General features: G+C 43.5%; 1 protein-coding gene across 1 annotated transcript in view; it reads right to left on the reverse strand.

Moving 5' to 3' along the window:
- LOC145414384 (uncharacterized) overlaps positions 1-23,651 on the reverse strand; it is a 175,556-nt gene that overhangs the window by 42,744 nt on the left and 109,161 nt on the right. Inside the window, exon 16 of the mRNA XM_080283922.1 lies at positions 18,775-18,903. Within this exon, the coding sequence (XP_080140048.1) occupies positions 18,775-18,903 (129 nt within the window). The remainder of the gene's footprint in view (positions 1-18,774; positions 18,904-23,651) is intronic.

Raw genomic sequence — 23,651 nt, forward strand, 5'->3', positions numbered from 1 at the left:
CTTGCGCATTACGGAGGTTATTCTCTCGGGCATGGAAGCATACATTCCTTTCTCATATCCTTTGACTAACGCAAGAAAGCCTTGGTTTAATCACGCTTGTTCTAATGCTGTCCGCAACAAGGAGAAGGCCTACAAAAGGTACCGGAGCCAACCCACCCCTGAATCACATAATCTTTACGTTTCTGCCCGGAATCGTGCTAAGTCTGTTCTTCGCTCTACTAAAAATAATTTCATCCATACTAAATGCTCTCAACTCTCCAACTCGAATTCTTCCCGCTCCTTCTGGCACCTTGCCAAAAATCTTTCTAACAACTTTACCTCATCATCCTTCCCTCCTCTTTTCTACTCTGATGGTTCTGTAGCTATTTCTTCTACTGATAAAGCAGATCTCTTCGCACAGACTTTCTCCTCCAATTCCACCTTAGACGATTCCGGTGCTGTTCCTCCATCACTTCCCCCCTCTGACTCCCTCATGGCTGACATTAAAATTTCTTCAGCTGATGTATTTTCTGCCATTACTGGCCTCAGTACTAACAAGGCATATGGGCCTGATGGGGTCCCTCCTGTTGTTCTCAAAAACTGTGCTTCTGTGCTTACACCCTGCCTAGGCAAACTATTTCGCCTTTGTCTGTCAACTTGTACCTTTCCTTCTTGCTGGAAGTTTGCTCTCATTCAGCCAGTCCCAAAGAAGGGTGACCACTCCCAACCCTCCAACTATCGTCCAATTGCTTTAACGTCCTGTATTTCAAAAGTTTTCGAGTCAATTCTTAATAGAAAAATTTTAAGGCATCTTTCCTATCACAACCTTCTTTCCGATCGTCAGTATGGGTTCCGTCAGGGACGCTCTACTGGCGATCTTCTCACCTACCTTTCAGACTCCTGGTCATCCTCCTTTCAGGACTTTGGCGAAAGCTTTGCCATTGCACTTGACATCTCAAAGGCTTTTGATCGAGTCTGGCATAAATCTTTAATTTCCAAACTGCCCTCCTACGGTTTCTATCCTTCTATCTGTGCCTTCATCGCTAGCTTCCTTTCTGGTCGTTCTATAGCTGCTGTCGTAGACGGCCATCGTTCTTCTCCTAGATCTATCAACAGTGGTGTTCCTCAGGGCTCTGTCCTATCACCAACTCTCTTCCTTTTATTCATCAATGATCTTCTAAGCTGTACATCTAACCCTATCCACTCATACGCTGATGACTCCACCCTTCACCTTTCCATTCGGTTCCCGCAACGCCCATCTCAACAGTTACTTCAAGAAACAAGGGATGAGGCTATGGCACACCTAATGTCTGACTTGGCTCATATCTCTGACTGGGGTAAAAATAATATGGTTGTCTTTAATGCATCTAAGACTCAGTTCTTACACCTATCAACCCGACAAAATCTTCCACAGGTATACCCACTAATGTTTAATAATATTCAGATTAATCCTGCATCATCCTTGAACATGCTTGGGGTTTCATTTACTCGGGACTTATCTTGGAAAGATCATATTACATCTCTTGTAAAATCTGCTTCCAAGAGATTGGGTGTGCTAAGCCGACTCCGCTCTTTCTTTACCCCTGCACAATTGTTGACTCTATACAGGGGTTTTATCCGCCCCTGTGTGGAGTACAACTCTCATGTGTGGGGAGGCTCCCCACATACAGCTCTTCTCAATAGGGTGGAGTCAAAGGCTTTTCGTCTCATTAACTCTCCTCCTCTTACTGACTCCCTTCAACCTCTGTCTCTTCGCCGCACTGTTGCATCTTTATCTCTTTTCTATCGCTACTTTAATGGTCACTGCTCCTCTGAACTGTCTGCTTGCATTCCTCCTCCTCTACGACGGGCGCGTAGCACCCGTCTGGCAGCAAACTCTCATCCCTTTTCTGTCCAACTCTCTAATGCAAGAGTTAACCGTTACTCCCAGTCTTTCATTTATGCAACAGGTCAGCTCTGGAACTGTCTCCCTCTGTCTGTATTTCCTTCTGCCTATGATCTCCAGTCTTTCAAACGTAGTGTGTCCAGGCAACTCAAAATGATCAGATCTTGAATTTGGCTCTCTATTGTATTTTGTTTTTCTCTTGGAGGGAACTGTTACTGCGGGCTCATGGCCTTTGGTTCCTTCTTCCTCGCATTAAAAAAAAAAAAAAAAAAAAAAAAAAAAAAAAAAAAAGTTCAGTGCAAGACTTCATGAACAGTGTACTGCAAGTGCTTCAGGAAATCCTTCTTACTGTCAGAGTCTGAGAGGAGGTGGTTATTCATCGAGATGGCCATGGACTTGCTGTAAGTAGGCAGAATGTTTCATACTGTACTGTATTTTCCATACTATACTTACCTCAAACACCTCATTTCACTCTTTTATGTCCCTTATTGGTGTGAATATGCTGTGTCTTAGGTGCTATGCATGTGCAGTAGGGAGGTGTTTTTCTGAGTTAGGCTATGTTAGGGTCCATAACTACCAGTCCAGGAGCCAGGGACTTGTAAGTACCCAGAATGTTGAATATTGTATGAACCTACCTCAAAAACCTCATTTTATACTTCTTTTGCATTTATTTCAGTCTTTTATGTCCCTTATTGGTGTGATTTGGGTCTTAAATAGGTGCTATGCATGTCCAGAGGGAGTTGTATAGGTGTTTTTCTGAGTTAGGGTCCATAAATACAAGTCCAAAAGCTTGGGCCCAATATCCGGACAGGACCACTATCCGGACCTGCCTATGGCTCTATTACGTCGGATATTGGAGGGATTACTGTATATATATATATATACACATACAGTACCCTCGCGTCCAGCACGCGTTAGTCCAGTACGATTCTGGTCCAGAACGGAGAGCAATTAATTAGTATTATTTAATACGATTTAATTACTGCAACACGAATGTGTTAGCTTAACGCACACAGAGCTCCGAGAAGTGGGCCAAATCCACAGAGTTCACTCTAGCACGATCACCCCCAGTCCAACACGGTCATACTGGACATTCCCATGATGATGATAGCCAATGAAAAACTTCTGATCAAGTAGCCTTCCCCGCCCGCTATCGTGACGTGATCGTGATGCCGCCCAATTAAAAACGCTTCTGGTGTCACGTGATGTTTTGTTTACATTTCTCCCGCCACAGCGCCACTCAGTCGCATAATTGCATTGGAAGGTGCTTTTTTCTTGCTGCATTTTCTGCCCTTGTTACTGCATTTTACCCTGCTCACAATGCCTAGGAAGCCTTCTGAGAACTCCAAGAAGCGTCGGCACCTCCCTCAGGCCACCAAGCTAGAAAGCATCGAGAGGAAGAAGAAAGGGGAGAGGAAAGTTGACATTGCCAAGGCCTATGACATGAATGAAGCCAATGAGATCATAATAAAAAACTTAAGACAAGATCCTGGCAGCCGAAGGCCATGACACGGCACTTCATACCAGGTTTGCCGAGGATACGATGGTAAATTGGAACGGTAACGTGGCAAAATTGCCGACGATACCATGGGCATTTGTTTCCACAGTCACGAGACGGGGCTCTGGCAACAGTGTGAGAAGCATGCACTTTGCCGAGGATTGCAGAGTGCTAGGACAAGCAGAAGCAGGACCTTCCATGGCTGTGGACGAAGATAGTGATTCTGAGTGTGATTTTGAAGGATTTATGAGGGAGGTTTGATTTCGAAGGATTTATGAGGGAGGTTGAGGAGGAGCGACAGCCATTACCCGCTAGTGACGCCAGCAGCCATCCTCCAGGGACCCAGTAGGACTAACTACAGCCTTGGATACCACCTTCCATTCCCAGCAAGCCCACCAACACTATCCTAAAAGGTTAGTTATCATTCATAGCACAGTACCATTTATTATAATTACAATAGTACCAATATATGTATAGGTATATGGTAGGTATTTAGGGTGACTTTTCCGAGGGTTGCTGACATAATTCATTTTCCCTCATAAGCTCTATTATTAGTCCAACATGTTTTTGGTCCAACACGTGACCCATGCATGACAATATTACCGTGCTGGACGCGAGGGTACTGTATATATATATATATATATATATATATATATATATATATATCTGTATCAATATCTATATATATATATATATATATATATATATATATATATATATATATATATATATATCTGTATCAATATCTATATATATATCTATATCTATATATACATACAGTAAAAGTCCTATTATTCGGCAGCTGATTGTTCGGTAGATCTGACATTTCGGCAGTTTTGAAAAATAGTCCCATTTACGAAAATCATTGATTGTTCGGCAGATGGCCGGAATCATCTCGGCAGTCTAGGAAGTGTTATCTGTGGCTTGTAGGCCTAATGTTTCATTACACTTCTGTATGTTCACTAATTTCTATATTTTTATTCAGATTCAGGTATAGTACTGTATTGATTACAATACTGCACAGTATCATACACTACAGTAACCACCCCCACCAACTTAGCGAGGGTTACGTTCCAAACCCCCACGCTAATTTTTGAAATTCTTTTTCTTGATGCCTTCCTGAAAATGACACTTACAGGTAATTGAGTAGCCCATGAACCACTGACATTGTAATGCATTACCCATGAATAAATGTTGCTTGTTAAATCAGTTTTCCCGTTGTTTTTAGCTGTACCGTTGTGACAGCTCTAGTATTTTTATTCCTCAGCATAATGGTGGAAGGGACTGTCCTGTTTAACTGAACCTAACCTAAACGAGTTTAACTGTACCTAATAATTTAACTAAACCTAACCTAACCTAAAGTCAGAAAAATACTTAAAAATAAACTGGAGGAATATGAATTGCTAAGGTCTCTCTGATGAAAGTTAAAGGTACATTTAGTGCTCATTCTTTTGTTTGTTTTTGTGCTTAACGTGAAAGAGAGAGCATTGATGCAAACAGTAATATATCCTATTAACCCCTTAATAACCTCCGGCACTGAACAACCTTTTACAGCACCGATGTCAGTGATGTTAAGTTAGTGTGAGCTATAAAGAAAACTGAACAATTATGGGGAGGGAACGAAGGTCACTGAAATGTTAACATGACTACGCTACAATTCCAAGCAGTTAGGCGGTCAGTTAATCTCAGATGTTTTCGCCCATTTGGTAAATACACCGTAACTTTATCAATCTTTCCGTGACTCATAGCGAATCATAGCACGGGTTTAGGAAGCTAAATAACACATTGCTAGGTGATCCAGACGATTATCTTCCCATCTTTAAGAAAAATAAATTGATTTCAGAAGAATGGAAGAACTTTACGTACTCAGAGAGGGATTTAATTTCTTCCATTTTCTTATAAGATGTGAAGATAATCGTCTGGCGCACCTAGAAATGTGTTATTTAGCTTCCTAAACCCATGCTATGATTCGCTATGATTGACTGGAGAATTGATAAAGTTACAGTGCATTTACCAAATGGGCGAAAACATCTGAGATTAACTGACCCCCTGACTGCTTGGAGTCGTAGCTTAGAGTCGTGTAAACATACCAGTGACCTTCGTTCCATTCCCATAATTGTTCACAGTTTTTCCATAGCTCACTAACTCGACATCGGTACTGTAAAGGGTTGTTCAATGTCGGAGGTTATTAAGGGGTTCATGGCATACATTACTGTTTCCATCAGTACTCTCCTTTCACATGTAAACAAAAAAACGAACAAAAGAGTGAGTGCTAAATATAAGTTATAACTTTCATCAGAAAGACCTTACCAATTCAGATCCCTTTATTTTATGCAATTTTCTGACTATTTTATTTTGTTTGGAAAAAGTGCTGTGTACAGTCCTCACTCCAAACATATTTGTAATAATATGAGTAGTGATGAGTTCACCAATACAAGTGATGTACTGAGCTGGTAGGTAATATTCCGTATCATTTCGGCCATCCAGGAAGTGTTATCTGACTTGTAGGCCTACTGTGTCATTACCCTTGTATATGTTCACTAATTTATATATATATATATATATATATATATATATATATATATATTTCAGATTCAGGTATAGTACTGTATTGATTGCAGTATTGTACAGTATACAGTACTCTCTCCAAACACAGCTGTAATACCGTACCATAAGTGGTGATGACAGTGTTCACCAATATATATAAGGTAACTGAGTGGGTAGGTTTTTGATTATTCGGCAAATCTAATTTCTCGGCATCATCCTGGTCCCATAGATGCCGAATGATGGGACTTGTACTGTATATCTATACAGTAATCACTCCAATATCCGACGTAACAGAGCCATAGGTAGGTCCGGTTTTTAGTTTTGTCCGGATATTGGGCCCCAGCTTATGGACTTATGCTTATGGACCCTAACTCAGAGAAACACCTATACAACTCCCTCTGGACATGCATAGCACCTATTTAAGACCCAAATCACACCAATAAGGCACATAAATGACTGAAATAAATGCAAAAGAAACATAAAATGAGGGTTTAGAAGTATGTTCAAACATTAATAAACATTCTGGTACTTATGGACCCTAACCTAGCCTAACTCAGAAAAACACATTCCTACTGCACATGCATAGCTATTAACACCCTATTCACACCAATAAAGGACATTAAAGAGTAAAAAGAGGTAAGCATAGTATGGAAAAAATTACAGTATGAAACATTCTGGTAAGTATAGTATGGAAAAAAGTACAGCATGAAACATTCTGGCTACTTACAGCAACTCCCTGGCCACCTCGATGAATAACCGTCTCCTCTCGGACTCTGACAGTAAGAACGATTTCCTGAAGCACTTGCAGTACACTCTTCCTGAAGTCTTGCACTGAACTTAGTCAATAACACACAGAAGTCCGTTCTCTTCACAGTGTTCACTTTTGTCCAAATAATGCTCCATTGTAACTTAGTGTTGCACTTTAACTTTTCCCAATTTTTTTTCATTTTCCAAAGCCAAAACAAAGAAGTCTATTTACGTTAAATTTCTTTTCTATTGACTCTTTTCTCTCAACTTTAAATCCTAACACAACACACCATTTTTTTCACTGCACAACACTCAGAATTCCCGTGTGGTCTAGTGGAGAAGTTCTTGCTGTTTATTCACTGTCAGAGTCCGAGAGTATCACTGGCAGGGGACCTAGGGGTGCATCGCTGGGTCGTGGTGATGGCGTACCCACTGCAGAGGACTCTGAAGAAAGCCGCAAACTCACGTCGAGCGGTGACTCCACCGTGGCTGATGTGCTGGGCTGTGGCTCGGAGCATGAGGGCCTGTCTTGGGGAGGCAACGGAGTGGAGCCAGGGCTGGGCACAGCGGGGGTCACGGGCCTGAAAAAACTGTCAATGGTTGATTGACGCAATGACCGACGATTCTGATGATTGATGATGCGCTGCCTGAAAGCACGCACTTCCTCCACGAGTCCCTAGGGCCCCATCTCCCTGTCGCAGTCCGGGTGTTCCAGGTAGTCTAGGACGAACTCTAGATGTTCCCGGAGTGCGCTCAGCTTGGGGATGGCTGGAGTAGTGTCCTGCTGAGAGGAGTCCGCATCATCGTTGCCTTCGTCGTCGGAATCTTCAAGTTCGGTACTGACACCAGCAACCGAAGACGTGATCTCGATATCAGACAACGTCTGATACCCAGGATCGCCCACGTTGTCATCCAACCACTCACGAACATCGTCCACATCAACAGCGTCGCCGTGCGTACGTAGCCGTGCATGGAAGTCATCCACGTCAGAGCCCAGAAAATCGTACTCCACATCCGTTCCGAGAAGCAAACGAGACCAACCATTTTCAAGAGTTTTCACAGGGACTTCCTTCTATGCACTAGCCCAGTTGTACAGTGCAGACTTGATGTTGTAGCGGCGAAGGTTTTCCAAAGTCCGCTTGCCTCGTGTGTCCTGTCCCTCCTTGCGCTCGTCCTCGAGAACAACCATCACCTCGTCCAGGAACTTCCGACGGTATAGGCGCTTTGTTGCCACGATCACTCCTTGGTCCATTGGTTGAATGAAAGGAGTCGTATTAGGTGGTAGAAACATGCACCTAATACGGCCATTTTCAGCAACCAAGTCCTTGTCGCACGGGTGGGCAGGTGCATTGTCGAGTAGGAGAGCCTTTACCCGGTCGCGCGGGATTCCCAGTGTCTTTGTCTGGTAATGGATGACCTCCTTGACGAAGTGACGGTGAAACCAGTCTTTGAAGATCACAGCTGTGAACCATGCTTTCAAAGAATGGTACCAGACGACAGGAAGGACATCCATCACCCCACAAAGGCACCGAGGCTGCTTTGCACGGCCAACAACAACGGGCTTAAGCCGGTGCATGCCCTTACCACTGGCACAACACAAGGCAGATATCCATTCCTTGGAAAGCTTGCGGCCAGGTACACGTTTCTCCGTCCCCTCGGCTAGAGTGTTCGTTGGCAGCGTGCGATAGAATAGGCCAGTTTCGTCAGCGTTGTAGACTTGACCGAGGGTTAGGCCCTCCCTGTCGATCAAGCCTTTCACCTTGTGCCGAAACTCGTCAACTCCATCCTCGTTAGCGTCCAATGCTTTGCCATGTGCTTTACGGTTGGTAAGGCCATGTCGCAACTTGAACGCGAAGAGCCAACCCTCGGATGCCTTGAAGTCTAGGGCGTCGTGAAGCCTTGCGAACTTCTCAGCAGCAGCCTTCAGCTCCGTTCCACGTACCATCACACTAGCTGCACGTTGTTGTCGATACCAAATCAACGTGGATCGGTCGATTTCTGCAAACTTGGGGGTAAACATAACCTTCCTTTCCACGTTGCGTTTGCTTCTCGACGAGAAGTCAGCCGTGTACTGCATGAGTTTGTCTCGGGAACGTTTGATATCGAACAAAGTCGACCGGGCCAGGTTGTACTCGCGGAGAATGCGGGAAGAAGACCAACCCGCATCAACTTTCTCCAATATCTCCCTCTTCTTTTCCAGAGTCAACACCACTCTCTTCCTTTTCTCAGGTGGCGAGGCAATCATCACACACACTAAGAGGAGGCCCAAGAGCAGCAGGAGGCCCTGCAGCAGGTAGGGCACCACCACAAAAGCGATCATGTGGGCAGCCATTACGATGAGCGTACGTACATTCGCGGTGTGAGACAGGCGGGAAGTGGGGAGGATGCAGTGGCGCTCTATCGGACGTCGGAGGAATGACGCGCCAAAACAATGCTCTCCCGTGGTGCGCGCGGCAATTTCAAATTACGGACGGGAAAAAAAAATCTTCTTTTTTTTTGGGGGGTGGGGGGGGCCCAATGTTGGATCCCATGACGATTAGGTCCGGGTAGTGGGGATGTTCGGTTATTGGGTGTCCAGATATTAGAGTGACTACTGTATATATATATATATATATATATATATATATATATATATATATTTTTATATTACTCTATATATATAGATATATATATATATATATATATATATATATATATATATATATGAATGTATATATATATATATATATATATATATATATATAGTAGTCACTCAAATATCCGGACGCCCAATAACCGAACATCACCACTACCCGGACCTAATCGTCCTGGGATCCAACATTCCCAAAATGGTCGGAAACCCCCCCTCAAATAAAAACAAAAAAAAAAAAAAAAAAAATTCCCGTCCGTAATTTGAACTTGCCATGCGCGCCGCGGGAGAGCATTGTTTTTGCGCGTCATTCCTCCGACGTCCGATAGAGCACCGCTGCATCCTCCCCACTTCCCGCCTGTCTCTCACCGCAAGTGAATGCTCCTTGTAATGGCTGCCCATGTGATCGCTTTTGTGGTGGTGCCCTACCTGCTGCAGGGCCTCCTGCTGCTCTCGGGCCTCCTCTTAGTGTGTGTGATGATGGCCTCGCCACCTGAGAAAAGGAAGAGAGTGGTGGTGACTCTTGAAAAGAAGAGGGAGATATTGGAGAAAGTTGATGCGGGTTGGTCTTCTTCCCGCATTCTCCGCGAGTACAACCTGGCCCGGTCGACTTTGTTCGATATCAAACTTTCCCGAGACAAACTCATGCAGTACACGGCTGACTTCTTGTCGAGAAGCAAACGCAACATGGAAAGGAAGGTTATGTTTACCCCCAAGTTTGCAGAAATCGACCAATCCACGTTGATTTGGTATCGACAGCAACGTGCTGCTGGTGTGATGGTACGTGGAACGGAGCTGAAGGCTGCTGCTGAGAAGTTCGCAAGGCTTCACGACGCCCTAGACTTCAAGGCATCCGAGGGTTGGCTCTTCGCGTTCAAGTTGCGACATGGCCTTACCAACCGTAAAGCACATGGCGAAGCATTGGATGTTAACGAGGATGGAGTTGACGAGTTTTGGCACAAGGTGAAAGGCTTGATCAACAGGGAGGGCCTAACTCTCGGTCAAGTCTACAACGCTGATGAAACTGGCCTATTCTATTGCTCGCTGCCAACGAACACTCTAGCCGAGGAGACGGAGAAGCGTGTACCTGGCCGCAAGCTTTCCAAGGAACGGATATCTGCTTTGTGTTGTGCCAGTGCTAACGGCATGCACCGGCTTAAGCCCGTTGTTGTTGGCCGCGCAAAGCAGCCTCGGTGCCTTCGTGGGGTGATGGATGTCCTTCCTGTCGTCTGGTACCATTCTTTGAAAGCATGGTTCACAGCTGTGATCTTCAAAGACTGGTTTCACCGTCACTTCGTCAAGGAGGTCATCCATTACCAGACGAAGACACTGGGAATCCCGCGCGACCAGGTAAAGGCTCTCCTTCTACTCGACAATGCACCTGCCCACCCGTGCGACAAGAACTTGGTTGCTGAAAATGGCCGTATTAGGTGCATGTTTCTGCCACCTAATACGACTGCTCTCATTCAACCAATGGACCAAGGAGTGATCGTGGCAACAAAGCGCCTATACCGTCGGAAGTTCCTGGACGAGGTGATGGTTGTTCTCGAGGACGAGGACGAGCGCAAGGAGGGACGGGACACACGAGGCAAGCGGACTTTGGAAAACCTTCGCCGCTACAACATCAAGTCTGTGCTGTACAACTGGGCTAGTGCATGGAAGGAAGTCCCTGTGAAAACTCTTGAAAATGGTTGGTCTCGTCTGCTTCTCGGAACGGATGTGGAGTACGATTTTCTGGGTTCTGACGTGGATGACTTCAATGCACGTCTACGTACGCACGGCGACGCTGTTGATGTGGACGATGTTCGTGAGTGGTTGGATGACAACGAAGGCGATCCTGGGTATCAGATGTTGTCTGATATCGAGATCGCATCTTCGGTTGCTGGTGTCAGTACCGAACTTGAAGATTCCGACGACGAAGGCGACGATGATGCAGACTCCTCTCAGCAGGACACCACTCCAGCCATCCCCAAGCTGAGCGTACTCCGGGAACATCTAGAGTTCGTCCTAGACTACCTGGAACACCTGGACTGCGACAGGGAGATGGGGCCCTTGGGACTCGTGGAGGAAGTGCGTGCTTTCAGGCAGTGCATCATCAATCGTCAGAATCGTCGGTCATTGCGTCAATCAACCATTGACAGTTTTTTCAGGCCCGTGACCCGCTGTGCCCAGCCCTGGCTCCACTCCGTTGCCTCCCCAAGACAGGCCATCATGCTCCGAGCCACAGCCCAGCACATCAGCCACGGTGGAGTCACCGCTCGACGTGAGTTTGCGGCTTTCTTCGGAGTCCTCTGCAGTGGGTACGCCATCACCACGACCCAGCAATGCACCCCTAGGTCGCCTGCCAGTGATACTCTCGGACACTGACAGTGAATAAACAGCAAGAACTTCTCCACTAGACCACACGGGAATTCTGAGTGTTGTGCAGTGAAAAAAACAGTGTGTTGTGTTAAGGATTTAAAGTTGAGAGAAAAGAGTCATAGAAAAGAAATTTAACGTAAATAGACTTCTTTGTTTTGGCTTTGGAAAATAAAAAAAAATTGGGAAAAGTTAAAGTGCAACACTAAGTTACAATGGAGCATTATTTGGACAAAAGTGAACACTGTGAAGAGAACAGACTTCTGTGTGTTATTGACTAAGTTCAGTGCAAGACTTCAGGAAGAGTGTACTGCAAGTGCTTCAGGAAATCGTTCTTACTGTCAGAGTCCGAGAGGAAGCGGTTATTCATCGAGGTGGCCAGGGACTTGCTGTAAGTAGCCAGAATGTTTCATGCTGTACTTTTTTCCATACTATACTTACCAGAATGTTTCATACTGTACTTTTTTCTATACTATACTTACCTCATTTCACTCTTTAATGTCCTTTATTGGTGTGAATAGGGTGTTAGTAGCTATGCATGTGCAGTAGGAATGTGTTTTTCTGAGTTAGGCTAGGTTAGGGTCCATAAGTACCAGAATGTTTATTAATGTATGAACATACTTCTAAACCCTCATTTTATGTTTCTTTTGCATTTATTTCAGTCATTTATGTGCCTTATTGGTGTGATTTGGGTCTTAAATAGGTGCTATGCATGTCCAGAGGGAGTTGTATAGGTGTTTCACTGAGTTAGGGTCCATAAGTAAAAGTCCATAAGCTGGGGCCCAATATCCGGACAAAACCATAACCGGACCTACCTATGGCTCTATTACGTCGAATATTGGAGTGATTACTGTGTGTATATATATATATATATATGTGAGTACGTTTAAGTATTTGGGTAGTGTGATGAGTAAGGATGGAGGTTTGGAGGGTGAAGTGCTTGAAAGGGTACAGCAGGGAAGAAAGGTTGCTGGTTCCTTGAAAGCAGTGATAAGGAACAGGGAAGTGAGCATGGAAGTAAAAAAGTTACTACATGACAGTATTGTGATACCAACTCTAACGTATGGAAGTGAAGCCTTGACATTGTTGGAAGGACACAAGTCAAGAGTGAGAGCAGTGGAAATGAGTTATTTAAGAGGAGCCTGTGGAGTCACGTGGAGAGACAGGCTGACGAATGAGGATATAAAGGAGCGTTGTGGTGTAGATGTGGATGTGATAGGAAGCGTTATGAGGAACACACTGAGGTGGTTTGGCCATGTGGAGAGGATGGAGGGTGAAAGACTGACGAAGAGAGTGTATGTGAGTGAGGTGGAGGGTGGAAGAGGGAGGGGGAGGCCGAGGATGAGATGGAGGGATGGGGTGGAGAGGTATATGAGAGAGGGGGGTGTGAGTTGGGAGCAGGGCAGTGAAATGGCGGGGGACAGGGCGACTTGGAGGCGATTTGTTTGTGGCCACCCCAAACGGGATTGAGGCGTCTGGCAATAGATAGATAGATATATATGTAGCAGCTGTGGCTCAGTGGGTTAGAGCGCTCCGCTCTGACCGAAGGGTCGGAGGATCGAATCCACCCAAGGGTTATTGGTAGACATCAGGAAGGGCATCTTGTCATAAAATGCTACACGCTCCAAACCAAAGTCTTCTACCCAGGGGCAACGCCTTAGCCCTTATCCAAAAAAAGGGTACCCTGTGTAAAACTCACTCTTAAATATACATATATATATATATGTATATTGATGGATGTGCGCGAACATTTCCAAGACGATGATGTGTGTTTCATTCAGTTCTGTAAGACTCAAAATTTCGGCCAAGTCGTCGCTTGGCGGCAGGTATCTATGGAACCATGGTCGCTCTCCACGAGTTAATCTATCTATTGCCAGACGCCTCAATCCCGTTTGGGGTGGCCACAAACAAATCGCCTCCAAGTCGCCCTGTCCCCCGCCATTTCACTGCCCTGCTCCCAACTCACACCCCCCTCTCTCATATACCTCTCCACCCCATCCCTCCATCTCATCCTCGGCCTCCCCCTCCCTCTTCCCCCCTCCACCTCACTCACATACACTCTCTTCGTCAGTCTTTCACCCTCCATCCTCTCCACATGGCCAAACCACTCAGTGTGTTCCTCATAACGCTTCCTATCACATCCACATCCACACCACAACGCTCCTTTATATCCTCATTCGTCAGCCTGTCTCTCCATGTGACTCCACAGGCTCCTCTTAAATAACTCATTTCCACTGCTCTCACTCTTGACTTGTGTCCTTCCAACTACGTATAAGCTTCACTTCCGTACTTTAGAGTTGGTATCACAATACTGTCATGTAGTAACTTTTTCACTTCCATGCTCACTTCCCTGTTTCTTATCACTGCTTTCAAAGAACCAGCAACCTTTCTTCCCTCCTGTACCCTTTCAAGCACTTCACCCTCCAAACCTCCATCCTTACTCATCACACTGCCCAAGTACTTAAACGTACTCACATTTTCCAATTCCTCACCATCCAACCTCGCTGTACATTCACTGACTTCACCTCTCTCCAAGACCATCACTTTACTCTTTCCTACATTCACCTTTAGATTCCATTTCTTACACACACTCTCAAACTCATCCACCAAGCCTTGCAGCTCCCCTTCGTCTTCACTCGACAACACAGTATCATCTGCAAACAACAGTACAGGGAGTTTCCAAACACTATCCTCCATACATGATACCCATAGATGTGATACCCCGGCTTAACAATGGGAGTAGAAATACCACCACACCCCGCCTAATGATGGCCAAACCCCGGTTTAATGATGGATTTGATTTTTTAAAACTGATTTTTACAGATATTTTAGACTAAAACTGAGTGTTTAGGTTGATTTATATACTGATTTAAGACTTAGATTAATGTGTTTTGGCCATAGGTGTGGTGAACACTGTCATTTTGGGGTACAATGTACTAAGCTTGATTTTTTCCAGACTTATATTTGTTGGTTTTTGTGAGTTGTTTACAGGTGTTACGCTGAGGTCATGGCTGTTATGACATTTTGAATGCCTTTAAACTTGTTTTTGGGTTCAATTGGGTGGATTTTGGACTTAGTTAGGGAGGGAAAGCCAAGGGTGAAAAACACATCCCATTCCTTTACACGTTAAATCTACTCTGATAAAAGATACCCCGCATAATGATGGATTTTTACCTAACCAACTGCATTGTTAAACTGGGGTATACCTGTACCAGAAGTAGTAAATAACCCCAGTCTGTCTGGCCAAGCAGATCCATCAACTGCATGCAAACAAGTGCCCCTAAAGGGCCAGCCCATGCAGTGAACCATGAATTGTTGTTCTCCAACAGTGGACAGTGCCTCACCACAGTAAGGTGCAGGAAAGAGTATGGAAATTTAGTTCCTGGAAGGATGCCACATTTGCATCTCTCCACACAGTCAACTGAGGCACCATAGTAGGTTCTACATCACTCCGTTATTTAGTTATCTGGTTACCACCCACCAATCAAAATGGTTTCCTGGGTTACAGGAAACCATTAGGCTTGTCACTCAGTGTAGAGACATCTAAGGAAGAAGTATGCAACCCTTCATCAAAAGAGTGCATGATGGTCACCACCACCTAACACCATTAGTCCATACCCTGCTCACTTACCACCATTAGTCCGTACCCTGCTCACTTACCACCATTAGTCCGTACCCTGCTCACTTACCACCATTAGTCCGTACCCTGCTCACTTACCACCATTAGTCCGTACCCGGCTCACTTACCATCATTAGTCTATACCCTGCTCACTTACCATCATTAGTCTATACCCTGCTCACTTACCACCATTAGCCTATAACCTGCTCACTTTATTTAGGCATAAACCGGTTCACTTTATTTAGGCATAAACCTGCTCACTTTAGTTAGGCATAAAACTGCCATCTCTATCTTGAATATCGAGCTGTAATAAGTAGCCTAATTAATACTAGAATACAGTGCTGGCCATGAAAAAGTTCTATGGAAAGTATGCTGAGCATGGCAGTGTCTTATCCTGCTCCTGTTCTACATGAAATAAGCAGCAAAAGAATGAAAATCTCTGACTCATTAAAATGAATGAACTAAACTTAATTCTTTAACCCCTTCAGTTCAATATTTCATTATATTCTTTCTATTTCCAGATAACTGTAAGGTATTTAGCCTTGGAGAGACTTTTCAAATTAGAGGAGCTAGGTACAGTAATGCCTCTATGATCTCCTGAATAACAGGGAACTATCCCAAACTGAGAAGAGAGCAAAATAAGATTTTAAAAAATGTCATCCTTCCTCCATCCATCCATCAATCATCCAATCCTATATTGCCCCATAAGCAGCGTAGGAGCCTGGGGCTAGGCAAGCTGGTCCTGACATTTAAGATGAGAGTGACCAGCCTCACTCATCCCAGAGTGGCATTACATGAGCAACAAACTCCAACCATCTCTTGGATATAAACCTATGCAGGCTCAATCCAATTGGAGCACCTTAATTACCCCTAAACCACCAGGCACCATAATTTGGTTATATGGTTACTACCCAGCACAGTAAATGGTTTATAGATACTTAAATTTCTTTTACTATGTTCTGTGAAAGAGGCTAACAGAGACTCTTTTAGTGTGTAATTAAAGGAGGTCTTTTTTTAGCTTCATACTTTCCTGGCTTAAAAAATAATTCATTCACCTTAACAGGGGTGAGATTTTCTTCCTATTGCAGCTTATTTCCTGTAGCCCAGTGGCAGAATAAGAGAATACTACAGTATGGCTTTACATCATCTTCATTGTACTTCTTCCTCATTACTACCATATTTTAGAGTTAATCTTTTATATTAAATCAGTATTCAAAACAGACAGATTGCAAGTTCATGCCCAATTAAAGTGAACAAAGTGTAGTGTCTGGTATGAATCTACTACCTATCTGACTGGGGTTTCAGGTTGCCCTAAGGCTCACATTAATCTATGCTGTTTGGGTTTGTGAGACTATCATAACAGAATTTATCCCTCCAGTGTGTGTTATAACACCTACAAAAATTAGGCAGATCCCTATTGTAAGTGTTGCGACAACAACAAAAACTGAAATTAGGCAGTTTACAAAGCCATAATTGTAAGCCCAATACAAACATAAATGAATAATAAATGGTGTTGGTTAAAAATTTGGTGAAAATTGTCAGAAAAAGCTTATGCAATAATATCTTACCATAAGCCAGTGGTTTCCAACCTGTGGGGTGCGCCCCCCTAGGGGGGGCACGAAGGCTTGATAAAGAGGGTAATTATATCTGAAAACTATGAATTATGATGGGATTCAGTAATTTCTAAATATGGAAAAAATATTTCAGATATGAATAAGAAATCTAATTATCTGAATATATAACCAATTTCAAAGATTAAGAATCTATGATATTTATTGACGTGCCAATTATGCCAGTAAAATATAGTATTTGAGGAAGGGGGGCGCAGAGAATGTGTCATTCAGTGGAGGGGGGGGGGTAGAATTAGAAAAGGTTGGAAACCACTGCCATAAGCATATATTGTACAAATACACTGTGTTATCGGCATACAACGAGTCACTTTATTTATGCAACTTTTCTCACACAATAAAATGATGAAGACTGTTAACATGACAAGTAACTGCTGAGCTACAAACTGCTGGTGCAGACTGTGAATATGACAGGAAACTGGTGCACTACAGATTATTTTTTCTACATACTGTACAATACATGCATTATGTTCATGTGAGACAAAGTGTCACTCATGTCAGCAGGATGGAAAAATGTATACTTTTATGAGATGCAGTGTGTGTATATATCCATATGTATAAATATATATACATGTAGCAGGAATAAGGGATAACCGATGGAGCAAGAGGCTGACTGACCAGACACCAAGACTCTGCAAGCGTAGTAGAAAAAGGCCAGACAGGAGGTGGAGTGATGAGATTGAGAAATCTGCAGAGAAAAAGTGACAAAGATTGGCTCAGTCAAGGAATTTGTGGAGAAGGTAAGGGGAGGCCTTTGTTCAGCGATGGGGTTGAAATGGCTGATGATGATGATTTTATATATATATATATATATATATATATATATATATATATATATATACATACACATACACATACACACACACACACAGATAGATAGATAGATAGATAGATAGATAGTATATATAAAGCCTATTGGATTTTACCTGCTTCAAGGTGTAGGGATCCAAGACTGTGCTACTGTAGCCTAGTTTTACAGATGGTTGACCAGCTTTCTTTTCACAAGGGTATTTCAAGATCAAAAAACCTCCAGTAACCTTAGGCATCAAACATACACAGGTGGCAAGGCAACCACTCTGACTGGGATATTCTAACTACTAGACCATTAGATATAAATGTGTATACAGGTAGTGCACTATCCTTTCAAGAATCAGTTTCCTGTTAATGTGAAGGGCAACAATAGATTCTGTTGAAATATACTATGGTTACTAATGGTAAATGCTAATCCCATTTTACCCCCTTCACAACACAGGGTACTGAAGCTAGGGTAACAGCAAGAGACTGACCTATGCCCTGGTAGCATTTACACAACAAAAAACTTCTGGTCATCTCTGTGACTTGACCCACAACACATAGGCCAAAACACATTCCATCCAGGCAGCTCAATCATCATGCCATCATACCTAGTACAATAATGTAATTTAGCAGTGAACATTGCATAAACTTTCTATTTCAATCTTGCAGTAGGTTATGGGATGAACATACATGAAAAACAATGATACAGTGACTTGCTATGCATATGCAGTCAAAAAGAATATGCCATTATCTATTAATTATCTCATGTTACTTTCTACCAGTGATTTGATCACTCCTGTCAGAGTGACAGCCTTGCAGAGTTTTGATCCTCAACAGGTAACTCAGCATTTTTCAATTATGTAATGACCACAATAGTAGTAGGCTAGTCACCTCCTCTTACATGAACAGTACTAAACAACAGTAGTTTCACCTTGGCCCCCACATCTCAAACAGGGTATAATGATGATGGTTGTAACTGTTAACTTCAACCAACATTATATTCAGCTATATCCTGACACAATGTTAAACAAGAAAATTACAAAAATCTGAGCCACGGTAAGGAGAAGGAACTAAGTGCTGGCTACCTACGTGGGCACAAAGATCAGATCCAAATGAGCCGCCAGTGACAATTGAGTTTGCCCCCACCACAGAGTTTGCTGCCTTCACCACTACTAAGTCCATCGGCACATTCAGTTTATGTGCCACCACCTGTGCAACCTGTAGAAATAACAGCAGAAAATGAGAAAACTGATAATTAAACTGCCTAGCCCCGAGCTCCTACGCTCCTCATGGGGCAATGTAGGATTGGATGATGGATGAATGGATGAATTACTAAATATAAAATAATGGTATATACTGTAAACATACATACAAACATACATAAATACACACACACACACACACACACACATATATATATATCTATCTATCTATTGCCAGACGCCTCAATCCCGTTTGGGGTGGCCACAAACAAATCGCCTCCAAGTCGCCCTGTCCCCCGCCATTTCACTGCCCTGCTCCCAACTTACACCCCCCTCTCTCATATACCTCTCCACCCCATCCCTCCACCTCATCCTCGGCCTCCCCCTCCCTCTTCCCCCCTCCACCTCACTCACATACACTCTCTTCGTCAGTCTTTCACCCTCCATCCTCTCCACATGGCCAAACCACCTCAGTGTGTTCCTCATAACGCTTCCTATCACATCCACATCAACACCACAACGCTCCTTTATATCCTCATTCGTCAGCCTGTCTCTCCATGTGACTCCACAGGCTCCTCTTAAATAACTCATTTCCACTGCCCTCACTCTTGACTTGTGTCCTTCCAACAACGTCCAAGCTTCACTTCCAACATTAGAGTTGGTATCACAATACTGTCATGTAGTAACTTTTTCACTTCCATGCTCACTTCCCTGTTTCTTATCACTGCTTTCAAAGAACCAGCAACCTTTCTTCCCTGCTGTACCCTTTCAAGCACTTCACCCTCCAAACCTCCATCCTTACTCATCACACTACCCAAGTACTTAAAAATACTGTACTCACATTTTCCAATTCCTCACCATCCAACCTCGCTGTACATTCACTGAATTCACCTCTCTCAAAGACCATCACCTTACTCTTCCCTACATTCACCTTTAGATTCCGTTTCTTACACACTCTCCCAAACTCATCCACCAAGCCTTGCAGCTCCCCTTTGTCTTCACTCAACAACACAGTATCATCTGCAAACAACAGTACAGGGAGTTTCCAAACATTATCCTCTCTCACCAGGGCCACTCCAACATCCACTACCCTACCTTGTACCTCTTTTATTACCCCATCCATGTACAGATTGAACAACCATGGAGACATGACACATCCCTGTTTCAAACCAACTTTCAAAGAGAAAAATTCACTTAGTTCACCATCCACACGCACTGCAGCCTTCGCACCATCGTACATACTCTTCACAGCATTCAACAACTTCCCATCTACTCCATATATTCTTAACACTTTCCACAATCCTTGTCTATCCACCCTGTCATATGCTTTCTCCAAATCCATGAAACCCGCATACAATTCTTTCCCTTCTCTTGAAACTTTTCCACTAAAGATCTAAGAATGAATATCTGAGCTACACAACCTCTTCCCTTCCTAAAGCCTCCCTGTTCTTCTCCAACTAATTTCTCAGTTCTTTCTCTAACTCTGTCAATAAGTATCCTACCATACACTTTTCCTATTATACTAAGAAGACAAATGCCCCTATGATTACCACACACTTCTTTTTCCCCTTTTCCTTTGTACAAGGGAATAATTATACCTGACTTCCAATCCTCCGGGACTCTACCTTCCTCCCAGGCCAATCTGCACATCTTCCACATCCATTCTACTACTATCTCTCCCCCATGCTTCAGCATTTCACCACACACTCCATCAATTCCTGGGGCTTTCCCCAATTTAACTTTCTTCATTGCTTCTACAACTTCTATCCTACTGATTTCTTCCTGTCTTCTCACCTCCCTCCTTCTCCCAGCCTTTCCCCAGCCACTCATACTCGCATTACTTCCATCCTCTACGTTCAACGAATCCTTAACGTGTTCTCTCCATCTGCTCACTTTTTCTCCCTTCTCCACTAGTAATCTACCATTTTTATCTTTCACTCTCCTGCTAACTTCACTTCCACCCTGTCTTACTCTTTTCACCTCTTTCCAGAACATTTTCTTACAGTCCCTCCACTTTACACTCAAATTCCTTCCAAATTCCTCATCCACTCTCTTCTTACTCTCTCTTACTAATCTTTTCACCTCTCTCTTTCTTTCTACATATAACTCTGTCTTCCGTCTCTCAACTTCTTCCATGCCCCTATTTCCCATCCATTCATTGTATGCTTCCTTCTTTTGTGCCACAGCCTGCTTCACCTCTTCAGTCCACCACGCTGTTCCTTGCACCCCCCTCTGTCTTCTCTTCCTTCCACACACCACATCACATGCTGCACATATATCTTCTGTAAATATCCTACACACACCTTCCATGTCCCCCATCTGCTCCAATTCATATTTGCCCAATCGTTCCTCCACTTCTCTCTTATACTCTGCCATTTTCTCATCCTCTTGTAACCTTTCCACTCTCCTTGCAACTACTCCTTCCTCTCATCTTTCCCTTCTTCTATTCCTCCATCTTACTTGAATTCTAATTCTGGCCACCACCAAGTAGTGTTCAGAAAGTCCACACCCCCAACCTCTATAAACTCTTGCATCCATTACACATCTTCGCATCCATTCATCCACACACACATAATCAATCATTGCCATCCTTTCATTCAGTTCACCACCCACCCTTCTCATCACTCGCCATGTATACCTGTGGATCATTTTATGCCTGAAGAGTGTATTGGCTATCACCAACCCCCTCCCAGCACAAATGTCCACTAATGCACTCCCATTCTCATCTATCTCAGCAGGCACACCCCACTCACCAACTATTCCATCCACCTTCACATTCCCAACTTTACCATTCATATCACCAATCAAAAACGCTCTCTCATTCCTTCCAAACTTATCCATGCACACTTCTACATTTGTCCAGAACTCTTCTCTCACTCTTCTAGCACGATCTTGCGTTGGCGCATACACACACACAATCGCCCACATTTGTATTTCAATTTTCAACTTTACCCACACAATCCTTGACCCAACTGATCCATACTGTCTTATGCTCCTCTTCCATCTTTTACTCACAACTATACATACTCCTTCCTTTGCCCTCTCATTCTCACCTACTCCTGCACATATACCCCATCCATACTCCCATTCTCTCACATTTTCTCCTCTCCATTTTGTTTCAGTTATTCCACATACATCCACTTTCGCACCCTCAAGCACCTGGACAATCTCTCTCTCTTTCACCTCATCATTCGCTCCCCTTACATTCCACGTTCCAATAACCATGTCCTTTGTCCGGTCCTTGGTCGTCATCGTTTGGTCAGTCGTTGTCCGAGGCTTATTCTTTGTTTTTTTAGTTAGTTGTTTTCCGGGGAGGGGCACTAACCCTCCGCCAACCCTTTTAGTCGCCTTTACGACAAGCAGGGATACTGGGGGAGTATTTTTGAAAAAAAACCCTACCCCCGTACTTTCCTGATGCCCACTTTCCAGACACCCCACTTACCGGACACTGTGGGCCTGGACCTTCGGAACCCAAAAATGTCCTAAAGAAAGAAAAAGATCCCCCCAAAATCCGAATTTTTTTCCAACCCGTAATTTGAAATTGCCGCGCGGCACCGAACAGCTGTTACACCACGGACCCTTCACCCCTCCCTTCCTCCTCGCTCCCCTGTCAGGGTTGCCATTTGGTATTTTTCATTACCAAATGTGGGCCAATTTGGTAATGAAAAATTCGTTTGGTAATGAATCAGAGTAATGCAACACCAAATGGATTTTTCACATAGGAACCTCATTTTTCATCCTTGGGCATAAAGCACTATGATGTTGATCCCTTTTACATTTGAAACAAAGATTTAATTTTGTCTTGCAGTCCGCGGAAGTGTGTTCGGAATTCATACAGATTATACAACATCCCAGTTCCTGAAGCTTTCCTACTCTAGAAGCACAATCAGGATAATGTTGACAAGATGCACTGGAATGTTGCTCACCACAAAATGCACACACTTTCCTGTCCTTTACCATGGAAGGTTTTACTTCCTTATTTTCATCAGCTTGTCTATTCCTTGTCTTATTTATCCTCAGCTTTTAAAGGGCTAAGGAAAGTTCCTATCTCTTCCTTCTCTGACTTAGGTTCCCCAACCAGTTGGTTAGAGGTTTTTTTCTTTATTTCAGTCTTCTGTTTAATCTCAGCAGGCTTTACTGTTCCTTGCAAATGTTTACAGAGTTGCATTAAGCCTTCCTCAGTCTCTTCACAGGAGGAATTATCCTTTTGGTACCTACTGTACAAGGCATCCTTGGTTTTTGGTGGAAGCTTTAAGGACACAATTCTAGAAAGCACCCAATCTGCTGCCTTAATATTTTCTTAAGTACCTAAAGCCTTTAAATTACAACTCACTGCAATTCTAAAACTTTGCAAGGAATCAAAATCATGTTTAGGTATAGGAAATTCAAGTAGAGCTTTCAATAATTGGGTGATAACTTGCTCCCTGTCTTCACAGTTTTGTCTAAGGATAGTCAAGGCACTTCATCATTGTTTTCTTCTACTGGTAATTCTTTTATCAGCTTATAAGGCATTCCTTGAGCTGTCCTAACAGATATGTGAGTTTACTCACATTAGGGAGATCTGTTCTATCATGAACTAGGTATTTGAACTGGTTCCAAAAGGATTTCCAAATTTGTTCCCCACCAAACTCCAAAAGCATAATTTGTGGTAGTACAGCTTTACTCCACTGTTCCACAACTTGTATTTCCACGACAGTCTCAGCCAATTTTGACTCCAGTAACTTCACTACAGTTAAATATTCTTCTAATTTATCTTCAAATTTT

This window comes from Coenobita brevimanus, chromosome 99, assembly GCF_032717465.1.
Source record: "Coenobita brevimanus isolate Jiangsu-jjx chromosome 99, ASM3271746v2, whole genome shotgun sequence".
In the NCBI taxonomy this organism is placed as follows: Eukaryota; Metazoa; Arthropoda; class Malacostraca; order Decapoda; family Coenobitidae; genus Coenobita; species Coenobita brevimanus.